Raw genomic sequence first — 19,748 nt, 5'->3', positions numbered from 1 at the left:
TCAAGTTATAGAGCTTCAAATATTTTAATTGTTCAACTTATAGAATCAACAATACAAAAGTTGAAGAAAATAGCATGTTCAAGTTATTGGATTGGATAGGTTAAATTTTATAGTTGAGTTTCAAAACTATAAATTTTAACCGAGCATTAGCCTTTAACTTGACTATTAAATTGATTTTTGGTGTTGTGAAATATGTAGAATTAAGGTTAAAATTAAAGTAAGCTTTAAATTTGATTATTGGTAGGGCCCAATGTATCTAGATATAGTTACATAAATATTTATTTTAGTATTTAAATCTATATTATAATTAGTTTTAGTTACTTAGTTTATAGCTTATATTACTTATATTAGTTATCAATATAACATTATTATTCAGTTTGTTTATAAAAAATAATATAATTACATACATATTAAAAATAGAAATAAAAATAAAAAATAAATATAAAAAAAAGAACACGTTTTATTTTTGATAATGAATGAAATATGCAATATTCAATTACCTAGCACTCAAGGTAATTTCTAATTTGTATAAAACAAAAAGTTTGGGCGTAGGTAAACATAAAAATTAACAAATAACTGTAGGTATTAACTCTTTTTTTCATTGGAGAAATAAATACGGTTGTTTGTTTAACATAAATAAAAAATTTTGTAGAGCAATGAGAGCGTATTCCTAAAAAAAAAACCAGCAGTAATCATCAATTAATAATCGCATTGAAATTAAAAAAAACCGAGGAGGACCGTTTGAATTGTTGAAATAATCCTTAATTTTGTCTTAGAATTTACTCCATTTTTTTTCCCTTTTATAAGAGACCCACTTTATAGTTTATTAAACATTAAATTTCTTTTTAATTTAAAATAAAAAAAATTAATTTTTTGGTCCGATTATTTTTTTCATTTATATATGTCACTGACAAAATGTATAAAATATTATTATAGATCACTAAAAGCAAGAAAAAATACAATTTTAATACTTAATTTAAAAAAAAAATAAGAAATAGGTTTGTTAACTTTAAGTATCCACTGTTGTGATCAATTTTATTTTATTTTACTCAGGTGGTCATATTTTTTGTTTTTTACAAAATTTTCAAAGCTAAGGACAATTTTTAAAATTTTACTTCAATTATTTTTTCTGTGAATTCCTTTTTCTAACAATTTCGAAAATAAAAAAAAAGCCGCGCGAGACGACGATTTCCAATTTTTTTTTATATATTTTTATTATATATGTATATCCAAAGTAGCTTATATCGATAAAAGTTTTCAATTTAAAAGGTCGTATTAGTCTAGTGGATAAGGATTTTGCATTTTGGTCCTACCGCTCAAAGTTCAAATCCCGATATGAAAAGAGATTATTTTATTTTTTGCTTAAATTTTTTTAATAAAAATTAATTTAATTTGTCAAAAAAAAATCGCAGCATTGTGAACTGCCTAACGATTTTAAAACGAGTTTTAAATAAATGAAAAAACGCTGGGAAAATCGCAACGCTCTCGTCTCGTCGGTCGTCTCGCAATATTGTAAATCAGGCATTAGGTACAGCAGCAATGTAAAAATAACCCAAAAAGAATGATAAATTAGCTAATTAAAATAATTATTAATAAATTAATACTGTTGAAGTAATAAAAATAAGTACGTATACACCTGAGTGTACCCAAAAATTCTTTTGAATACCTAGACGTTGGAAGCTGAAAAATTTTTGAAGATCATTCCGAGCATTTGAAAATTAGACTGCGCGTTTAAATTTTTCAAGGTTTTCTTAAAAAAAAAAATCATTTTAAATTCATATGGCATATGCTATATTGCAATATTTTTTGAAATTTAAAATAAAAAAAAAAAATTAAAAATTAAAAATTAAAAAAAAAACATATGTAACTTTTGGGATGCGAACCCAAAACAGTGAGAGTGGGAGGCAATCACCTTACCACCTAGACTAATACGACCACATAAATGAAGATATCTTTCATCTATATTATATATATCTGCTAAAAATATAGAAGAAGAGTAATACAAACTACACCACCCTCTGCTTAGGAGGTCAGAGACCCACTAAAAAAAAAACACAAATTTGCATTTCACTTTCAGTCGTTTCAATTTGGTGGGGGCAGTTTCATTTTTGTAATTTATTTATCAAAGCAATAGCCAATAGGAAATTTGAATTTTTTTTTTGTAGTTGCGAAAATTTTTAAATAGGTAGGTTAAGTATATATTTGAAAAGCAATTTCTATTGGCTGGTCATTTTAAAAAATTTTGATTGGTGGTTACTTTGACTAAATAAAAATTTATAAGTAACCCCCCACCAAACCAAAACAACTGAAATGTGAAGATTTTGTTTCTTATATTTGTTTTTTTTTTTAGTGGCTCAATAGCCTCCTGACGAGAAGGTTCTGCATATGTAATTATAATTATAAGTACAATGCACGAAAGTGTCGCACGTATTTGCTCATATAGCTAAACTTGGCTTTTGAAGCATTTTATGTAGAACGAAGTCAAACATAAAACTTATAGTGAGGAGGCTTAGCGTTAAAAAATAGTTCAATCGTTATTTTGTTATTTTGAGATATTGGGCCACCTTGTATTCCATCCGGAAGGGTCGATACAATACTTTTTCTGTGTTGCACTCGATTTGTGGCATATCATAGTATAGACAATGAAACATTTTTAGTAAAATGATACATGATTTCGAGGTGTTTTGTAACGCCCGATCGAAAATAATCAATACCAAAATGTCTCGACCATCATGTCACTTCACTTCTTGTTCTTTAAGTAAATGACTATTTATAAAGAGTGCAATAACTTTTTCCATGATGGTTCAGACATTTTGGTATTGATTTTATTCGATCGGGCATTTGAAATTACCTCGAAATCATGTATTTTATTAATAAAATTGTTTCATTAGCTTTACTATAAAATGCAACAATGCGGGTGCAACAGACAAAAACTTTTGGATCTACCATACCGGATGGAATACAAATTGGTCCAATATCTCAAAATAACTCTTCTATTAAGTACTACCAAAGATATAAGTTTCACGCTTTTATCACAAAGTAGTGCATAATGGAGGTCTTTTTTAATGCTAAGCCACCCCACTAAAAAGCGATTTTTAAGTTTCAATTTCATTGAAAGTGATATTTTTTTGCTCGTCGGTATTTCAAGTTATATTTTTTATAAAGTTTGTTTTTTCCTTTTGAAGAAACCCTACAAGCCTACTTCTATTTTTCTTACTAAAAACCAAAATTGAACATAGAAAAATTCCTATACAAGTACCTATCTACGCACTTTCCTTAAATAAAAAGTGGACTTAGAACAAAATATGATGGAACCTAGAACAATTAAGAATACTGGGGTCTAACTTTCAGAAATTTTTTTAGACAAAAACGCTCAAATTCGGAAAGAGCAATCTCAAATTAGTAAAACTGCATCATTATCTCATTAATGGTAAAAAGTGGATTAAGAACAATTTTGCTTTCCACCGACGACGATATGTAGGTATTTATATATTAACAAAATTATTTGAGTCTAAACCTAAAACCTAAACCTAAAACATAAAAAATGTAGTCACATAAAAATCATCAAACTTCAAAACAGTAGCTAACAAATGGACCCTTAACTGAACAGATGCACGGACACTTCTACGACAGGCTCTAGTAAAGACCTCCCTTCATTAAAATCTAAAAAACAAAACTCCTTACAAGACCAAAACTTGTTCTAAAAGGTCTGCAAGATGCTCAAACCTACTTACATTGTTTTTGCCTTTACGTTTATAATGTTCCAGCTTTCTTACTTTCAAGCATATGTACATGCAATGGCAATCACCCCTCCAATTTTATTTCTTTTGCTTCTCTATCATTTTTTCATTTTTACTTTGCACCGACAACGACTTCATAATTCTTTGAGACCTTACAAAAAAATTTCAACCAACCCCACCTTCTGTTTGGCTTATATACTAATGTTTGACCAATCAGCTAACATCTCTTATGTTCCATTATTATCATTATTTCACAACGTTCCTCTTATTGTTGCCAGATCGAATACAACACGAAAAAAAAAGCCTCCATACAATTCGTCGCATTTGAATTCGGGGCATTTGAATTCGTAACATCGTTATACTCGTATCATAGTTGCTCATATCATAGTTGCTAGTAACATTTGTTTGCGTTTCATCATTACTAATTCTTAAATTTTTAGGCGTGACATACATATGATAATGTTTTGATTAGAAGTTAAAAACTTGAGAGGTAAAAATTTGGAAAAAAGGGCGAAAAATGAAAGTTTTGAAATTGTAAATCAAAACTTAAATACATCATAAAAAAATAATACAAATATTTTAGCCCAAATCTGTAGGTACTGGACAAATTTCTCAAAAGCTTACTTTTGAGCCTCCGAAATATAAATAATATGAAAATCTTAACTACTGTTACTTTTGATCAGTTGTTAGTATTTTAATTTACAAATCAAGATATAAAATACTTTAAACTCCTCCTAATAACTAAATTTCAAAACAAATACACTTGTTCAAATTAATGCACCAATCTTCCATTCACAGACACTTTTTCACCCTCTGCCATTCCCACAACATCACACAACGAAATAAACAACAGAAAAGATACCCAATATCACCTCCTTCCAGTTCTCCAGATCCATCTTTACCCATGTCGATATTCAGAGTGCATTTGTTGGTAGATCAATTACCAGAACTCAGGTGCGACCTCGTCGTCATTATCATCATTCCATCGTCTCTTCTAAAAAATTAGCGGCAAAGTGTGCATGCGGCAGGTACGGATACGGAGTCGTCCGCTGTCGCATAGTATCCAATTGTGTTGTCTTTATTTTAATTTATGTTTCGGTTTTAATTTCTGATTTGTGCTACATGAAATTGATGCCAAATGGGAAAAATCAATTAATTAAAAAGCAGAAAAAAAACGCTACCAGACCAACACACTCACATTTCGACAATCGTTCGTTCACACACCCAGATATATGTACATATATGTATGTAGGCTTTGTGATGCCATGTGACTCCACACCAGAGACACAAACCCGAGAAGGCACAAACATTCTCTCTTTGTGTTTAAATTTACGACTTGTGAAACCTAAGACATCACCGACCGATGAGTAGACAGAGGCGACAAGAGGGTTCGGTTCGGTTCGGCTCTAGCATTAAATATTCCATGCCATTTTGTCCCGGGGTATCAGTTTCGAATTGGAAAAAAGTTGCTCGAGATGGTGATACCGATACCCATTACCCGTCTTACTTCCAACAACCCTCCCGTGAAGTTGAATGCCGCAAAATGAGGCATGGTAATTTTTTTGAAGATTATTTTGTATTTTTGTTTTTTTTTTCTTTTATTTAATCCAAGTTCAGCATCTGGTTCAGATCAATCAATTCTTAAGAAAAAAAAAAAAAAAACTAAAATGTATCTGAGTCATTGCATCTAAGATAATGTTTTGTTTTCTTTTTTTTTTCTTCTTTTGTAAAACAATTTGAAGAATAATAAAATATAATTCTTTTTTTGAAATTACGGCCAATGACGTTCTAAAATGAAACAAAAAAATAATATCTGTGCGATACAAAAATTTATTTTTGAAAAGTAAAATTTAGTTATGGTCGTTTCTGTAAATACAATAATTCGAATTTTCAAGTTCAACAGGTACGTACTTTTCAATCAGGCAAATTTATTGACTCACAAGGCCCCATAAATGAAAAGTCTAACATTTAGAAGTAGATAAAAAAGTAGAAATAAAAACATTTCAAAATTATCATTTCTTTAGTACCTAGAAATTAAACGAATAAATTAAACTAATAATTAAATACGCGTTTGTTTGTTATGGATTATGTATTTTATTTGTGTTATGGAGATTTTAAACTTTTATAGTTCAATCTTGCTTTTATGCTCAAAGTTGCTCAGAATTTAAGTATTTTAGGTATAGCATAAAGTAATAATTTTAATTTAATTTTATAAAAAAAAAGTATTAAAAGTTGTTTTTAAAATTACGAAAACTAATTTTTAAATCGTTAATTTATTATATAACAAATAATTGTTGAATTGTTTTTGAAAATTGTTAAAGCCTTTTTTAAAAAAATAATTTTTTTGTACCTCAGCCATTCCAAAGTAACGGAGAAGACATATTGACTTTGTTTCCAGTTTATCTCGTTGAAGAAGCAATCTTTTTTCTTGAAACTTCGTAGGTCTTAAGGGCTCATGATAGTTAATATTCTAGAAGTTTCACTAAAATTCACGTAGCCAAATTATTCACAGATAAAGAGGTGCAAGTCTTCCCCGTTACTGTCTTTGTCTGTTAATAATGTAGCTATTTTGAATTAGTTTTTCTTGAAACTTCTAATATTTGAACTTTATCAATCCTGACGACCTACCAACTTTCAAGAAATAATGCTTCGTTTACGAGATAAACTGGATAATAAGCGTGAAAATGTCCTAAAAATGCAAATGGAATGGCCGACCTTTATACATTTTTTTGAAAATTAAAAAAAAACTTTGGTATGAACAAAATTTTTTTTACATATTTAAACCAAATTTCAAGTAAATTCATTAATCCGATTTGAAAAAATAGATTTTTGTGAAAAACAAATTTTGAAATTAAAAACAAAAAATCCAAAATTAGTATACTTACATGTTTTTTTAATTTTTAGTTTAACTGAAACGCTTCAGTCCTAAATTTTTGTTAAAGTCGTTTAAATGGTTTAAATCAAGAAAATGGTTCTATGACAGGTACCGTTAACATTAACACCGGTTTCAAAAATATAATTTTTATTTAAAAAATAGGACCTTATGTACAAAAAGACACGTATTTTTTTAATTAAAATTATACGCCCTTGATTTAGTGGTACAGTTTCCTATGTGGAATCTTTTCTATGTAAATATTTAACAAAAACAAAATTTTGTTGTTAATATTAGGTACGAAAAAATCTTTTCAAATGGTTTGAGCTCTAAAAGTAGTATGGCATTACATTTTTGTACAGTACAGAATTAAAAACTATTAGGGACATTTTTTTAAAGTTATTTTTAAAATTTCCAAATATTTTGCAAACGAAAATTGGAATGCGATTCTTCAGAAATTATAATTCAGCACATAAAAACAAAATTTCAAAATGAAAATCATCTTCAAAAAATTGATTTTGTAAAAACTTTTTTTGAAAAATTGTTAAAAAATCTAAAAATGTTTTTTTTGTTCAAAATTTCATTATTTTAATGTTACGCTTTTAACATAATGTTTTGTTTTGAAATTTATATTTCGTACAAAAATATTTATTTAGGTAATTTATTTCTGTTCCATACAACAAATTTTAATCGCGTGCATACGAGATCCGCACGCTTATAAGATCACTCCTCTAGCCCGACAGACCTTCACTTCTTCTATCATTCAATCGAAAGAAAGTGAAAATATCTAATGAATGGCAAACTGCAGATCATCATCCCGCCATAAAAGTCAATTCAGCACAAGACCGCAAATAAATTAATTCCTCATGCATTCGATGCAATGTGTATTTATGAACTGTTGTGGTGTGTTAATGTAGAAATAAAAATGAGCATTAAAAATGCTTATCTTGTGTATGAATGGCAAGACGAGAAGGTGATGCACGTTTACACTATGTAAGCTGCCTTGCACCTGCGGACTAATATCAGACTGACCATGCTAAAAAATATATAAATGCTAAAGAGAACATCTTTAGCGAGGAAGGGTTAGTGTCTTTTTGTTGTTGATGTTGTTTCGAATCTAGATAAAATGGCTTGGTGATTATCTTAAAGGTACGCGAAGTTGGGTCATCATCATGGGTAATGGGATACTCTGTTCTTGATAATGGTGTATCTTTTTATCCAAGCATTTCCTGTGGGGAATTTATTTTTAAGAGGATAAGATGAATATAGTTTATTTCTATACATAATTTTAATATTTTACTGGAAACGGTATTGAGGAGATAAATTTACCTATTTCAACTAAACCACGAATTGATATACTATGCTTTATGCAAATATAGATTTCTTGTAAATCTTTGGAGATGTTTAAAACGAATATGTTTTGTATATAAAATTTTTAAACAAAAGTTTAGTATGAACACTATACAAAATCAATATTATGACGCAACTAGTTTAAAATAATCTTTTTTATCAAAAAACATAACCGACTTCCATAGATCAAAACTGGTTTTTATTGTATTTCTAATAGTTTTTCTTTCTTTTATTGTATTTCTAATAATTTTTTAAAGCCAATCATGTCGAAATTCGAAACTGAGATGAGGTGTTTTGAGGTATTTCGCAAGTTTTTTAATTTAACATTGTGTAGCTTGTAGTGAATTTACAGTTATGTTTAAAATGAAATTTAATATTATCAGGATGCTCAATAAAGTTAAATCAAGTTTGTATTTGCTCTAGATCAAAAGATATAACCTGTTGAAAAATAGAACTTTATTTTACCATTTTCTCAAAACTGTGACAGCAAAATTCGTGATTTTTGAGTTATGACAGTATTCAAGTAAATGAGCGATTTGTTTTTTATTTTCTTGATTTCACTGAATTAAAATTAAAGCAATTCATCGTATCTTAACACAATTTTTTTTTTAATCCGCAACTTAACATTGTAATGATAATCAAAAATATCTATACTACGCTAAAACTTTTATGATGACAAAATTCTTTTGAGAAAATAGTTTCGGAGAATTTGGAATATATAATACATAAAAAACAATCACATACCTGTGCATAAGCAATAGTGCTGTGGCATGTATTTATGTAACTTTGCTCTTCAATATGCATATGCAAAGTGAAACCTAAATTATAAAAATAAATTCCAAAAAGTTTCAATTTCAAAATTTAATATCAATTCAATTTTCCAATTTTAAAAACGAAATACCAAATATCTCAAGTATCCAATCATCAACGCATTCATTTGAAACTGAAGAATATTTGATTTAAAACTACAAAATGCAACTTAATATCCTTTCAAACGAAATTTTAGAAATATTAAATATCAAACAAAATCTGTTGAGGAGTACACTTATCACTATCACCAGAACTGTCATATCAAAATCCACTTGTAGGTATGTTGTATCCAATGCATTATTCAAAACATTCCCCAGTCTCTGTAGTTTACCGACATTTCTCGTTTAGGTACCCTTTTTGAGCCCAACTATGCAAAGTGCGTTTATTTATTTTATATGTGTAGGTATCATTCATCAAATGTCAAATTATGTATCGCATATGTGTGTGCACGTATATGTACATTAGAGTGACCGCAACTCCCATAGAAAAAAATTTTTGTCGAATTTTTTTCGGGGGAACCCCATAAAATGTTCCGCCTTTGCAGATTTTTAGAAAGCCAAAATTTCAGCTCGATTGGATAAGTCTAAATGGTGCCGACACTCGCTCAAAGTATCAAAAATCTCTGTTTTTTCACTGTTTTTCGAAGAAAATTAGCTCTAGCTCCCAAACAGATGGGGTTATTTTCACTTTTTATATATTAAATGAAAGGTAGTGCTTATTACACATAATTCAGATTCAAAATTTGTTTAGTTTTACAAAAAAAAAAAAATATTGTCATCAATTTAAATTTTCAGTACTTACCTCAAAAAGAGCTGAAGTGCAAACTCGATTTAAAATAAAACTTTCTATGTTATAGATTGATGTTACCTATCTAATTGAAATGCTTCTCGTATTATATATAATAATAAATAATAATTTTATCAATTATAGAAGTACAGAGTAAAATTGACTGAAAAAAAAAACAAAACAAAAAGGGCACCCAGTGGGGGTTAAACCTGCTATGCCTGGATTGATAGGCGAGCGCTTTAACATCGGGCTAACTCAATGTTGACAATTGTCGTGACAAACTAAAACAAATCTTAAGATATTCAACGAAGTGTTATGGAATTTTCAGGATTTAAGCTTTTAATAGAAAAAAAATTAAATTTTAGAGAAATAATTTTTCTGTTTATTTACGTTTTTTTTTATAGAAACAAAATAAAATGCAGTTGTAAAATACATATTTGTTGTTTTTTTTATGAAGTTTAAGCTTCACGAGTCGTTTCGTTGGTAGTTCAATAATTTTATTAAGATAAACTCTCGCTTTTTGCTAATTTTCCTTTGTATATAAAATAAATTAACTTAAAATAAAATGTGAGTATTAATTCTGTTGCGTTTTTGTTTTAAGATTAAAAGAAGTTTTAAGAATTGTTAGTGTTTTCCAGATATATTTTGTGTTCGTTGATATGGCATTGGCAGCAAACACCCGAGAAAAAATTTTTCTTGTAGGCTATCCGTCTCATCAAATTACAGGGTGTAAATTACCCTCAAATCGTCAAGTTTTGTCAACACTATTTTTTAATTTGCGAATTGTAAAATTAAATTTAAAGGAATCTGCAAGACTTGTCATTCGAGAGGTACTTATTTTTTGGGAAAAAGCCAGAATTCAAACAAAATATGAAAAAGATGCCATTGTTAAATTAGAAAAACTTTACAATGAGTGGAGAAATCACCAACGAAATAAAAACAAAACGCTTGAAAGCACCAAAAATAAAATAAAAGAATTTGCGTTGAAAATGGACGATCTCTTTGATATAGCACATCGAGATGCCTTGACCATTACTGAAAAAAACGCAGAATTGAAGAATTCAGATTTGATATTGGTAAGCTTTAGTATTATTATCATTTTAATTAGATCTTTGCTAATGTTGACTGATTTTAAAAGATACTGAAGATGACGCGGAAACACAGGGGACGGAGGAGGAAGCTCAAGAAGAAGTATATAGCCAGAATTCTGCGGATGGGGATAGAATGGATGTTTCTCTATCTCAGGCAACCTCTGGGCCATCGGGTAGCAGGAAAATGAGATGGAAGCGTAGTTGGATTCAGAACACCAGGAGCCACTCATCATGCTAGGTGGATGGCCAAAGCTATTTATAGCTTAAAAATATTCATGTTTCGAAGCCAGTTTAAAATGAGTAACGAGGAACGTAACGCTCTCGGTGATATCTGCGTTTTCATCGTAAAAATTTACTGCAAGGCTTGGTTTAATGCCCCAAGAGCTTATCTGGCTCCTAAACAAGATCTTGATCTTTTGCGTGATTTCATTGAATACCGCAAGATAGACAAAGACATTTCAGAGAAGGCTCTTGCTAAATTCTCAAACCATTTATGGTATTTGAGTTCAGAGCTGGTAGGTCTGGCGTTCTTTGACCCAACTTTACCAGATGGCGAAAAATCAGAAATGGCCAACATAATTTTAAAAAACAGAGAAACAGAAACCAACAGAATAGTAAATCCAAAGCTACATCCACATGAAATTGAACAATTTGTCACAGCAGGGTTAAAAAATATTGTGAACAAAGAAACATTGAACTTTTTCGGCCGATTGAAAATAGACACAAGTTTTCTCAAAGAACCTCCAAATCTTTGGCCCGAAAACCCCCATTTTAAAGAAGGCTTTAAGAAAGTGAAAACACTTAAAGTCGTAAATGACATGGCAGAAAGAGGAGTCAAGTTAATAACCGATTTTAATAATCTTTTAACTAAAGATGAGGAACAAAAACCATATGTACTTCAGGTAGTCAGTGAGTGCCGAAAATTATATCCTGATGCTTCCAAAACTACTTTAAGTAAGTCACTTGATTAAATTTTTTAGTATTTACTTCAATAATTATGTATAAGAAATTTAAAACGATGTTAAGTATTTTGTTTTTTAGAAATCTGTTAAATGTTTCGATTTTTTTTTTAAATAAAACAGTAAAAAAAGTTTCATTTTAAATCGAGTTAGCACTTCAGCTCTTTTTGAGGTAGGTACTGAAAATTTAAATTGATGACAATATTTTTTTTTTTTGTAAAACTAAACAAATTTTGAATCTGAATTATGTGTAATAACACTACCTTTCATTTAATATATAAAAAGTGAAAATAACCCCATCTGTTTGGGAGCTAGAGCTAATTTTCTTCGAAAAACAGTGAAAAAACAGAGATTTTTGATACTTTGAGCGAGTGTCGGCACCATTTAGACTTATCCAATCGAGCTTAAATTTTGGCTATCTAAAAATCTGCAAAGGCGGAACATTTTATGGGGTTCCCCCGACCAAATTTCGAAAATCGATTTCTTGCGGACACTCTAATGTACATATGACGTGTTAAAGGGTATAGTATTACAAACAGAACTTGGGTCCCTCTTTTAATGCAAAGAAGATGATCAAAGCGACAATGCCGATGTACATTTTAAAAAGGAAAAACTTTATATCTTAAGCTAGGAGTAGATGGCAGGCTTAGAAGTGAACACTATTATAAACTTTTATATCTACATATACATTGATAAGAAGAAGAGTCAGTATGGATTCAATGTGGTAGCAATCGCCTAACACCTTGTAATAGAGAAATTCAGCATCAGAGGTGTACCTTGTCCGTCACATCACCAAACTGGCTGAGCAAGCGATGAAGCTGTGTAATTTGAAACTTTTTTGTGAGTTTTAAATTCTTAATTGAAACCAGTCAGCCCTTGCTGTAGTAAAAGAGTAGTTTTTTTCTTAATAGACCAGTAAAATTATATTTGAATTGTCACGCTCTTTTTTGTTATGCAAAGGGTTTTATTTGATTTCTTTAATAAAGCTTGCATTCACCACAGAAATAAGAAAAAAAAAAAACTATCACCTTGAAAAAGGCAAAAAATTCCAAGACAACAAGTTACCAAAATTGAATGTAACTCTTAATTCAGATGTTGCCACATATTGTTTAAAAGAATAAATAAAATAAGTGTTTTTGAGATATTAAAAGAAGACTCGCATAACAGTTGACAAAGAGCTTGAACTACTCGGTTGAGCTTCAAAATTTCATTCAAGAAGTGGGGTCTTTTGTACGCCATTAAGGAAAGGGGAAGTTTTCTTAGAAAATTATTTAAAACTAAAAAACTTATTTAAAAACAACGGCATTATTGACAATAATATAAAGATGATTATAGATGAATTATGAAAGAGCGACAAGGAAATAAAATTCATGAACATTTTCTTTATTGAGAACCCTTTTCGGAAAAAAAAATCGTAGGGTTTTGTAGTTTGAACTGGTATGTATAACGCAATCACTTCATAATGTGTTATATCACTTGTCATACGACTTATGGTTTTCATGCAAATTAACCTATAAATTTAGTACTTTTTAAATAACAAAACAAAATTCTAAAAAAAAACATTTTTTTTTGTTTTTCAAAAAAACTTCAGATTTTTATGAATTTTTGTAGAAGTCGTAAGTCATAAATAAATGAGTCATAAATAAATGAGTCATAAATTGTTTTTAATTTGCTCTCTTATAACAGTTACTATATTTTTTTAATGAACGGTTTGAATTATCTGGTTTATTTTTGTTTTCCAATCTGATGCATAAAAATATGTAGGTATGTGTATTAAAAAGATAATGAGATACAACTGAAATTAACATCCACTACCCTACTAACAATTTTGCTTCTATAATGCTTTACAGAAGCAACAATTGCATCTGTAAAGCTTTATAGAACCAAAATTGTTTGTCGGGTATACTGCCTTCGTAATACTAAAGTTTCAATTTTGATACCTTAGAAAACTCCATACAAATGTAGGTTCACAAGTGTAAAATTACATTCATTAGGTGATATATTTCAGAATATTTTAACAAATTTATCAATTTCAAAACATTATTACAAGGACGCTAATTAATTTTTAAACAAATATGCAGTAGGTATGCCCATTTGCTTGGTGAATTTTACTCCTTATATAACAAATATCTTATTGCTTTAAAATCAATTTTGAAGAAGTAATCAAAACAGTTTTCGAGCGAAAACCCAGAAAGACATTACATTAAATCTCAGAAGACAAGTAACCGAATTCTGAGATTCTTTTTTAACCATTACTTTCTGGACACATTGAATTGGAACCTACTACCAGGCTGCATGAACCTTAATTTTTTAACTTGATCAACTGTCTTTCCTCGACCACATTAGCATAAATGTTTAAGAAAAAACAAAAATTCCATGCAAAAAAAGAGTGCGTATACGCCACAGTGCACTCAGATAACTTGCTAATAATGTGAGTTCCAATCTTGGCCTAGATGCTTACACATCCTAATTGAAACTATACAAACACTTGCAAACAATAATTGAACAAAATGTTCATCTTCTTGTCGACAATGTTCATAAATAAACAGAAAAAAAATCCTTTTAAATTAGAATCAAAAATTTTAAAATATTTTTTTCAGTCTATTTATTTCTCCTTATTTTTTTAAATTTTACAAAAGCAAAAAACTAAACCTAATACCGTTGAAACCGAATATTTTAACTGAATTGTTTTTTTTTTTAACAGGTACCTACATTTTTCGAAATTTTATGTTGGGAAATTTAATTTTCAAAAACCATTCACTGAAAAAACTTAATTTGAAAAAAAAAAAATACAAAATAAAGTTCTTGGCTTTACGATATAACAGGTTGATGTAGATATTGTCGTTGGTTTTCAAAATTTGTTTTCTGTTTCTAGTCACCGTTTACAAAAACTAGCCCTCCAGATAACACGAAGGCAAATAGGTAATATTGTTCTTGTCACGAAACCACCTCTATACGCTTTAGAATTAGCCTTTTTTTCAAATTTTGAGTTAAGAAACAAAATATTATAAAATCATTTTAAAACTATGAAGAGCTCAATTTTGTTTAAGCTGATGAATAACGTTCCTTTTAATTTATACTCAAATTTGATATAAGAGCATGAAAAAAAAGATATTCGTATCCAAACCATAATGCCCAATGGTGTAAATAGTTTTTTTATGACCATTATACATTGGGATTTGGATACGAATATCTTTCTAAACGTTTAAAGCAATCGATTTCTATTATTTCTATCAAAGACCTTTTTTGTAGAGCGTTTGAGTCCAAGAATACATCTTGCTAATTTGAAAATAATAAATTATTATGGAACTTGAAAATTTTTAAAAAATAAAATGTGTTTGTTAGTTTTTTTTTGACTTTGACTTCAAATATATTTCAAATGGTAAGATTGATAAAAACAAATATATTAGACCTTCTTTGTAGAGCAATTTGTTTTCTACAAGAATATGTCCCGTTTGATTATTAAATTTTTTAACTTTTTTTTATGAAACTAAGAACAAAAAACAAATTCATGTACAAATCTACAAGAATATGTAAAGAAATTTTCTAAAAAGTCTAAGATTAATGTTTAAATGGAAAAGTGTGACGCGGAGGATCTTCCCATTCATATTAAGAGCTCATATCTGGTGAGTATATTCTAGAGGTGTCTAGCAATCGATTTTTCGAAGTATAAAATAAAAAAAAAAGATTTTTTTTTTTACCCACCCTAATGTACATAGGTACATCAATTTATTTTTTTGGTTTGACGCACAAAAATTAGCTAACAATTTAACACTTATTTTGTTCACAATGTCAAAGCATAACATGCTTATTGCTTATGTCTTATAGTATCATCGCATGAATAGCAAGAAATAATGTATGAACATTGAACAATAACAATATATTCCGAAGAAAACAACGAAAATACTCTCACCCTAATTCTATACTTTCCTAAAAAGTTAGCAAACATAAATACCATTTAAAATAATACAGAAAGCTAAGACCATTCTTTAACAATCTTCACCACTCTCTGCTTTGCGAGTAGAATTTGTTCAATTATGTATATGTGTGTGTATATAGATAAAAACTCGTGTGTGTGCGTGTTTGAAATGTACACTTTTACGTGTCATGTAAGAACTCAAAAGAAGGACGACATCCAATCCTTAGCTATCGATATTCGATTACATCTTCTTTCGCCAGCAAAGGCTAGGCACCGAACGGATGGACATTCTAGAAGAGCACTACCATTACAGAACTAGGCACGAGGACGCCTAAGAGTAGGTACGTACATTGCTGTTGGGTGTCTTGATGTCTATGCTTTTTCATTTGCTTTTACTGTACCGCATAGAAGTTCTATTCTATACCTTCAACTGAATGACGACGATAATAATGATGATGACGCTGTCATTCGATAGCCGATTGTAAGTCTAGACTCTGCTTCAAAGTTTTAAAAGCGGCTGCGTGAAATCATCATCAACATCAACAGAAGCATCCGAGTCATCAGCGTTATCCAATCTCTATCCCGCCGCTAAGAAAGACACCAAAAGGAAAATTTTGTATATAGTATACCTATTCGTATATTGAGAAACACTCCACTTCGAAGAAATGGGATACTTTTCTAGGGGTAGATGGGCCGGATGGGTGATGGACTCATTGTGCAGTATACAACACCAACCCCCAATGCAAACACCCATACACCACGGGTTTTTCAACAAAAATATCCTTTTACACAAATACTATGTAGAAATAGACGAAAACAAACGCAGATCAGAGTGTAGGGTTCTTTGCTTGAAAATAACTCATTTGCTATAGGTACTCAGTTTTAGGTTATGTTAGGTGGTAGGTACTACTACATAGAGGGTTGTTATACTATATTTTGTTTTGTTTAATATTTTTACTAGAATAATGAGTTTATGAAATTGAATACGTTTAGGAAATTATAGATTCCGCCATGTGAGCTGTTTGCTGCGGTATAATATGAAATGGATACTTGTGCACAGCTAGAAGCTATGTGAAGTTAGTGGACTTGAGTTTGAGTTCGAGAATAGCTATGTTCCGAGTGAATATATTCCATTCATCAAGACATAAGATACCCCAGTAGCTTATTGAGTCACATGATATACGAATTAGTTTGAATGTGAAGACAATACCTACACGAGGGTAGTAAAAACATAAAATATAGGTCTTGTGTTTATTTTTTTTTTTTTTTTTTTGTTTTCTGTCTACTTGACAGAAATCGAAACAAGGATTAATGTTGAGGTAGGATATGTATTACCATTACGAGTGATAACTTATAGAACGGATATACAGTGGACTCTCGCTAACTTGAACATACGATAACTTAAACAATCCAATAACTTGAACATCCTATTTTCTTGAACTTTTTTATTGCTGACTCTATAAGTTGAATAATTTAAATATTTGAAGCTCTTTAACTTGAACAAATAAATTGTATTTCAACAGAAGTTTGAATTTCCTTAATGTAGGAAACTACTTTTGCAATCGTGTTTTATGTCATTTACATTAATTTATAATACAAAATTGAATTCGGGCAAAAAGGAAAACTTTTTATATGTTCCAGTATCTTGAACAATCCAATAACTTGAACAGGCCTGGTTTCGTATGTGTTCAAGTTAGCGAGATTCCACTGTAATTTTTTTTTTTTTTTTGTTTGAAATGATATTTGAACCAGAAAAATTGGATTTGTTTTAAACTTTCAACGTCATTTATAATACCTCAAGGTAATGTAAATGAAACCGAGTCGAAATTTTGCAATTTTTGTTTGGTGATATAGAAGCGTCTATATTATATAGTTCCTCTTCTAATAAAAAGATAAAAATTTACTCTTGATTTAAAAGTCAAAATTATAAGGTTGGTTTTTTTTGGTTATTTTGTAAAATAATAAAATAGGACAGAATCAAATGTTGTGTATGTACTTATAATAGAACAATATGTTTTGGTTTTAGTTTTCTTAACCAGCACGAAATCGTATATGAGTTTGGGATACGGGGCGTATACGTACTTTTTGTATAATGGCTTTAATTTGCTTTTATTTTTAATTTATTTTTTAATCAGAAGAGGAAATGAAAAAATTTCATCGGCTCTAAATACGATTTATCATATAACATTAACACTAGATAAAAAAGTAACATTCAAGTCATTTAAAAACGAATACATTTTAAATCGAAAACAATCATGCTTTAACTAGATTTTAAGCTTGAAAAGTTCTATGGCAGGCAGCATTCAATTTTCTTTTTTTTTTTGTTACCTTCAAAGTAAAACCTTTTATTTGCGACAGTACACACAAACATTTTTATCAAAACTTTTTGAGAAAAGTAAGTTTTTTTTGTCTCTGGTACCTTCAGTACCTTCTGCGAGCTTTAAAAATTTTATTTAAGAAAAATTAAACTGCAAGTTTAGATAGAATCAATGCTTTACCTATTCAAGTTTTCCTCTACAATGCAAGATTAATCTAAGTACACCGTTAAACATTTTGGTGTAGATTCTACGAAAACTTGCGTTACATTTGAGGCAACACCAAAATTTTATAATGTATAATTTGATTGTACCTACATATTACATTTTTAAGTATTCTACAAAATTTATTGAAATAAAAAATTTTTTTTATTCAAAATGAAGGACGTTTTCCTGAATTTAAAGTTTCAGTTTATTAGGTATAATGATATTTCTTTTTTATTATTTTAAGTATTTTCTTTCTTACTTCTTTAAAATGAAAAAAAAAAAACATTTCTGAAAGTGATGACTCATCATAAATCAGTGTGTTCCTTTGGCCTTAAGTATCTACTGCTTCTGGTTGTATTCAACTCCATTTCTTCTATAGAAAAAATGCCTTTGAATGGATTCAGAAGTACTAAAAAGTACTTTGCTGAGCCCAAAGGAACATGGCCAATATAACAGTGGTGATATTATTGTCTCTTTTATTTTATTTTCACAAACTATGTGAAGTGAAATCTTACTGCCGATCAAAAAAAAAAAACACAAAGCGCCTTCAAAATAGTGGAAATTCAGATTTTTTTATTTTCTAACAGAAAAAATGTTACCAATTGCATTTTTTTCAACCAAAATAGTTTTATATACCTAGGTACTTTTTCAGGTAGCGATAACCCAAAATCCAGCCACAAAAAAAATTCTTTCTTATTTAAAATGGCTTCCCTTTTCGTTTAAGTTTTTAAGTTTTTATTGAAAATTTGATTTTCTTGTATTAAAAAAACAGAAGACGAGTATTTAATTTCAATTCTTAACCAAATAAAGTTATAATTAAGTTGCAAATGAATTAGTTTTTAATTCATATTTTCTTATATTTCAATACATTTGATTACAATTTAATGTTTTGTATTTGAAACTAAGACATTTTAATTTTTTGTATTTAAAATTAATACAAAAATTTTAAAAAGCTGTGCCATAAAATCGCGAGAAAAAAATAATAATTTTTGCTTTGAAAGAGGTCTTATGTGCAAGTAAAATTAATTTTTTTTTTTCATTCAATTCCATTTTTTTCAATTTTTCATTCGGTGTCATACTAAGAATTCTTCGTTTAAAATAGACTATAGAAACAAATGTTGTATGTTCAAAATAGGACAATATGTTTTGGTTTTAGTTTTCTTAACCAGCACGAAGTCTTATATGAGCTGGGGATGCTGGGCGTATACGTACTTTTTTGTATAATGGACTAGAAATTGGAAGTTTAGACAGAACCAATGATTTACCTATTCAAGTTTTCCTCTAAAATGCGAGATGAAAGTAGATTTATATTCCGAAAGGAGATGTTTTCAAGGGGGTTTTTTTTTTAAACACATTACATCTACCTAACTATAAATCTGTGATGCTTGATATAAATATGATAACTACTAAAATGGGTATTTTAAATTTGAAATCTCAAATGTTTACTAAAACAGCCCTTGAAAATATTTAACTGAATAATTGCAGTCACTTCTAAACGTACGTGCGCAGTTTACTTGGTTAAAACAATGAAAATATAGGCAAAAAGTATCAAAGAAGTAGTCTTTTGATGACATTTTTTTTTGATGCAGTTATCATGTTTACACCAAACTAGACTGAAAATACACTTAAAAAAGATTAATATATACGAATATTCTTATATTTTTGTAATACATATGTGTATTAGACTGATTCAAACAAA

At 29.3% G+C, this 19,748-nt stretch overlaps 1 protein-coding gene across 3 annotated transcripts in view; it reads right to left on the bottom strand.

Annotated features, from left to right (window-relative positions):
- LOC129917839 (sine oculis-binding protein homolog) overlaps positions 1-19,748 on the bottom strand; it is a 55,647-nt gene that overhangs the window by 27,847 nt on the left and 8,052 nt on the right. The window contains exons 1-2 of one of the 3 annotated variants that reach the window (XM_055998019.1): positions 4,939-5,364; positions 4,613-4,858 (exon numbers count right to left, since the gene is read on the bottom strand). The exons of 1 other annotated variant lie outside the window; for it this stretch is intronic. In XM_055998019.1, the coding sequence (XP_055853994.1) occupies positions 4,613-4,636 (24 nt within the window). In that variant the 5' untranslated portion in view covers positions 4,637-4,858; positions 4,939-5,364. Of the gene's footprint in view, positions 1-4,612; positions 5,365-19,748 lie in introns of those variants that run through there. One more of the 3 variants, XM_055998018.1, reaches the window with a different exon arrangement.

This window comes from Episyrphus balteatus, chromosome 4 (assembly GCF_945859705.1).
Source record: "Episyrphus balteatus chromosome 4, idEpiBalt1.1, whole genome shotgun sequence".
Taxonomy (NCBI): Eukaryota; Metazoa; Arthropoda; class Insecta; order Diptera; family Syrphidae; genus Episyrphus; species Episyrphus balteatus.
Note: the sequence above shows the minus strand (reverse complement) of the source record. Positions and strands in the feature narration are given on the sequence as shown.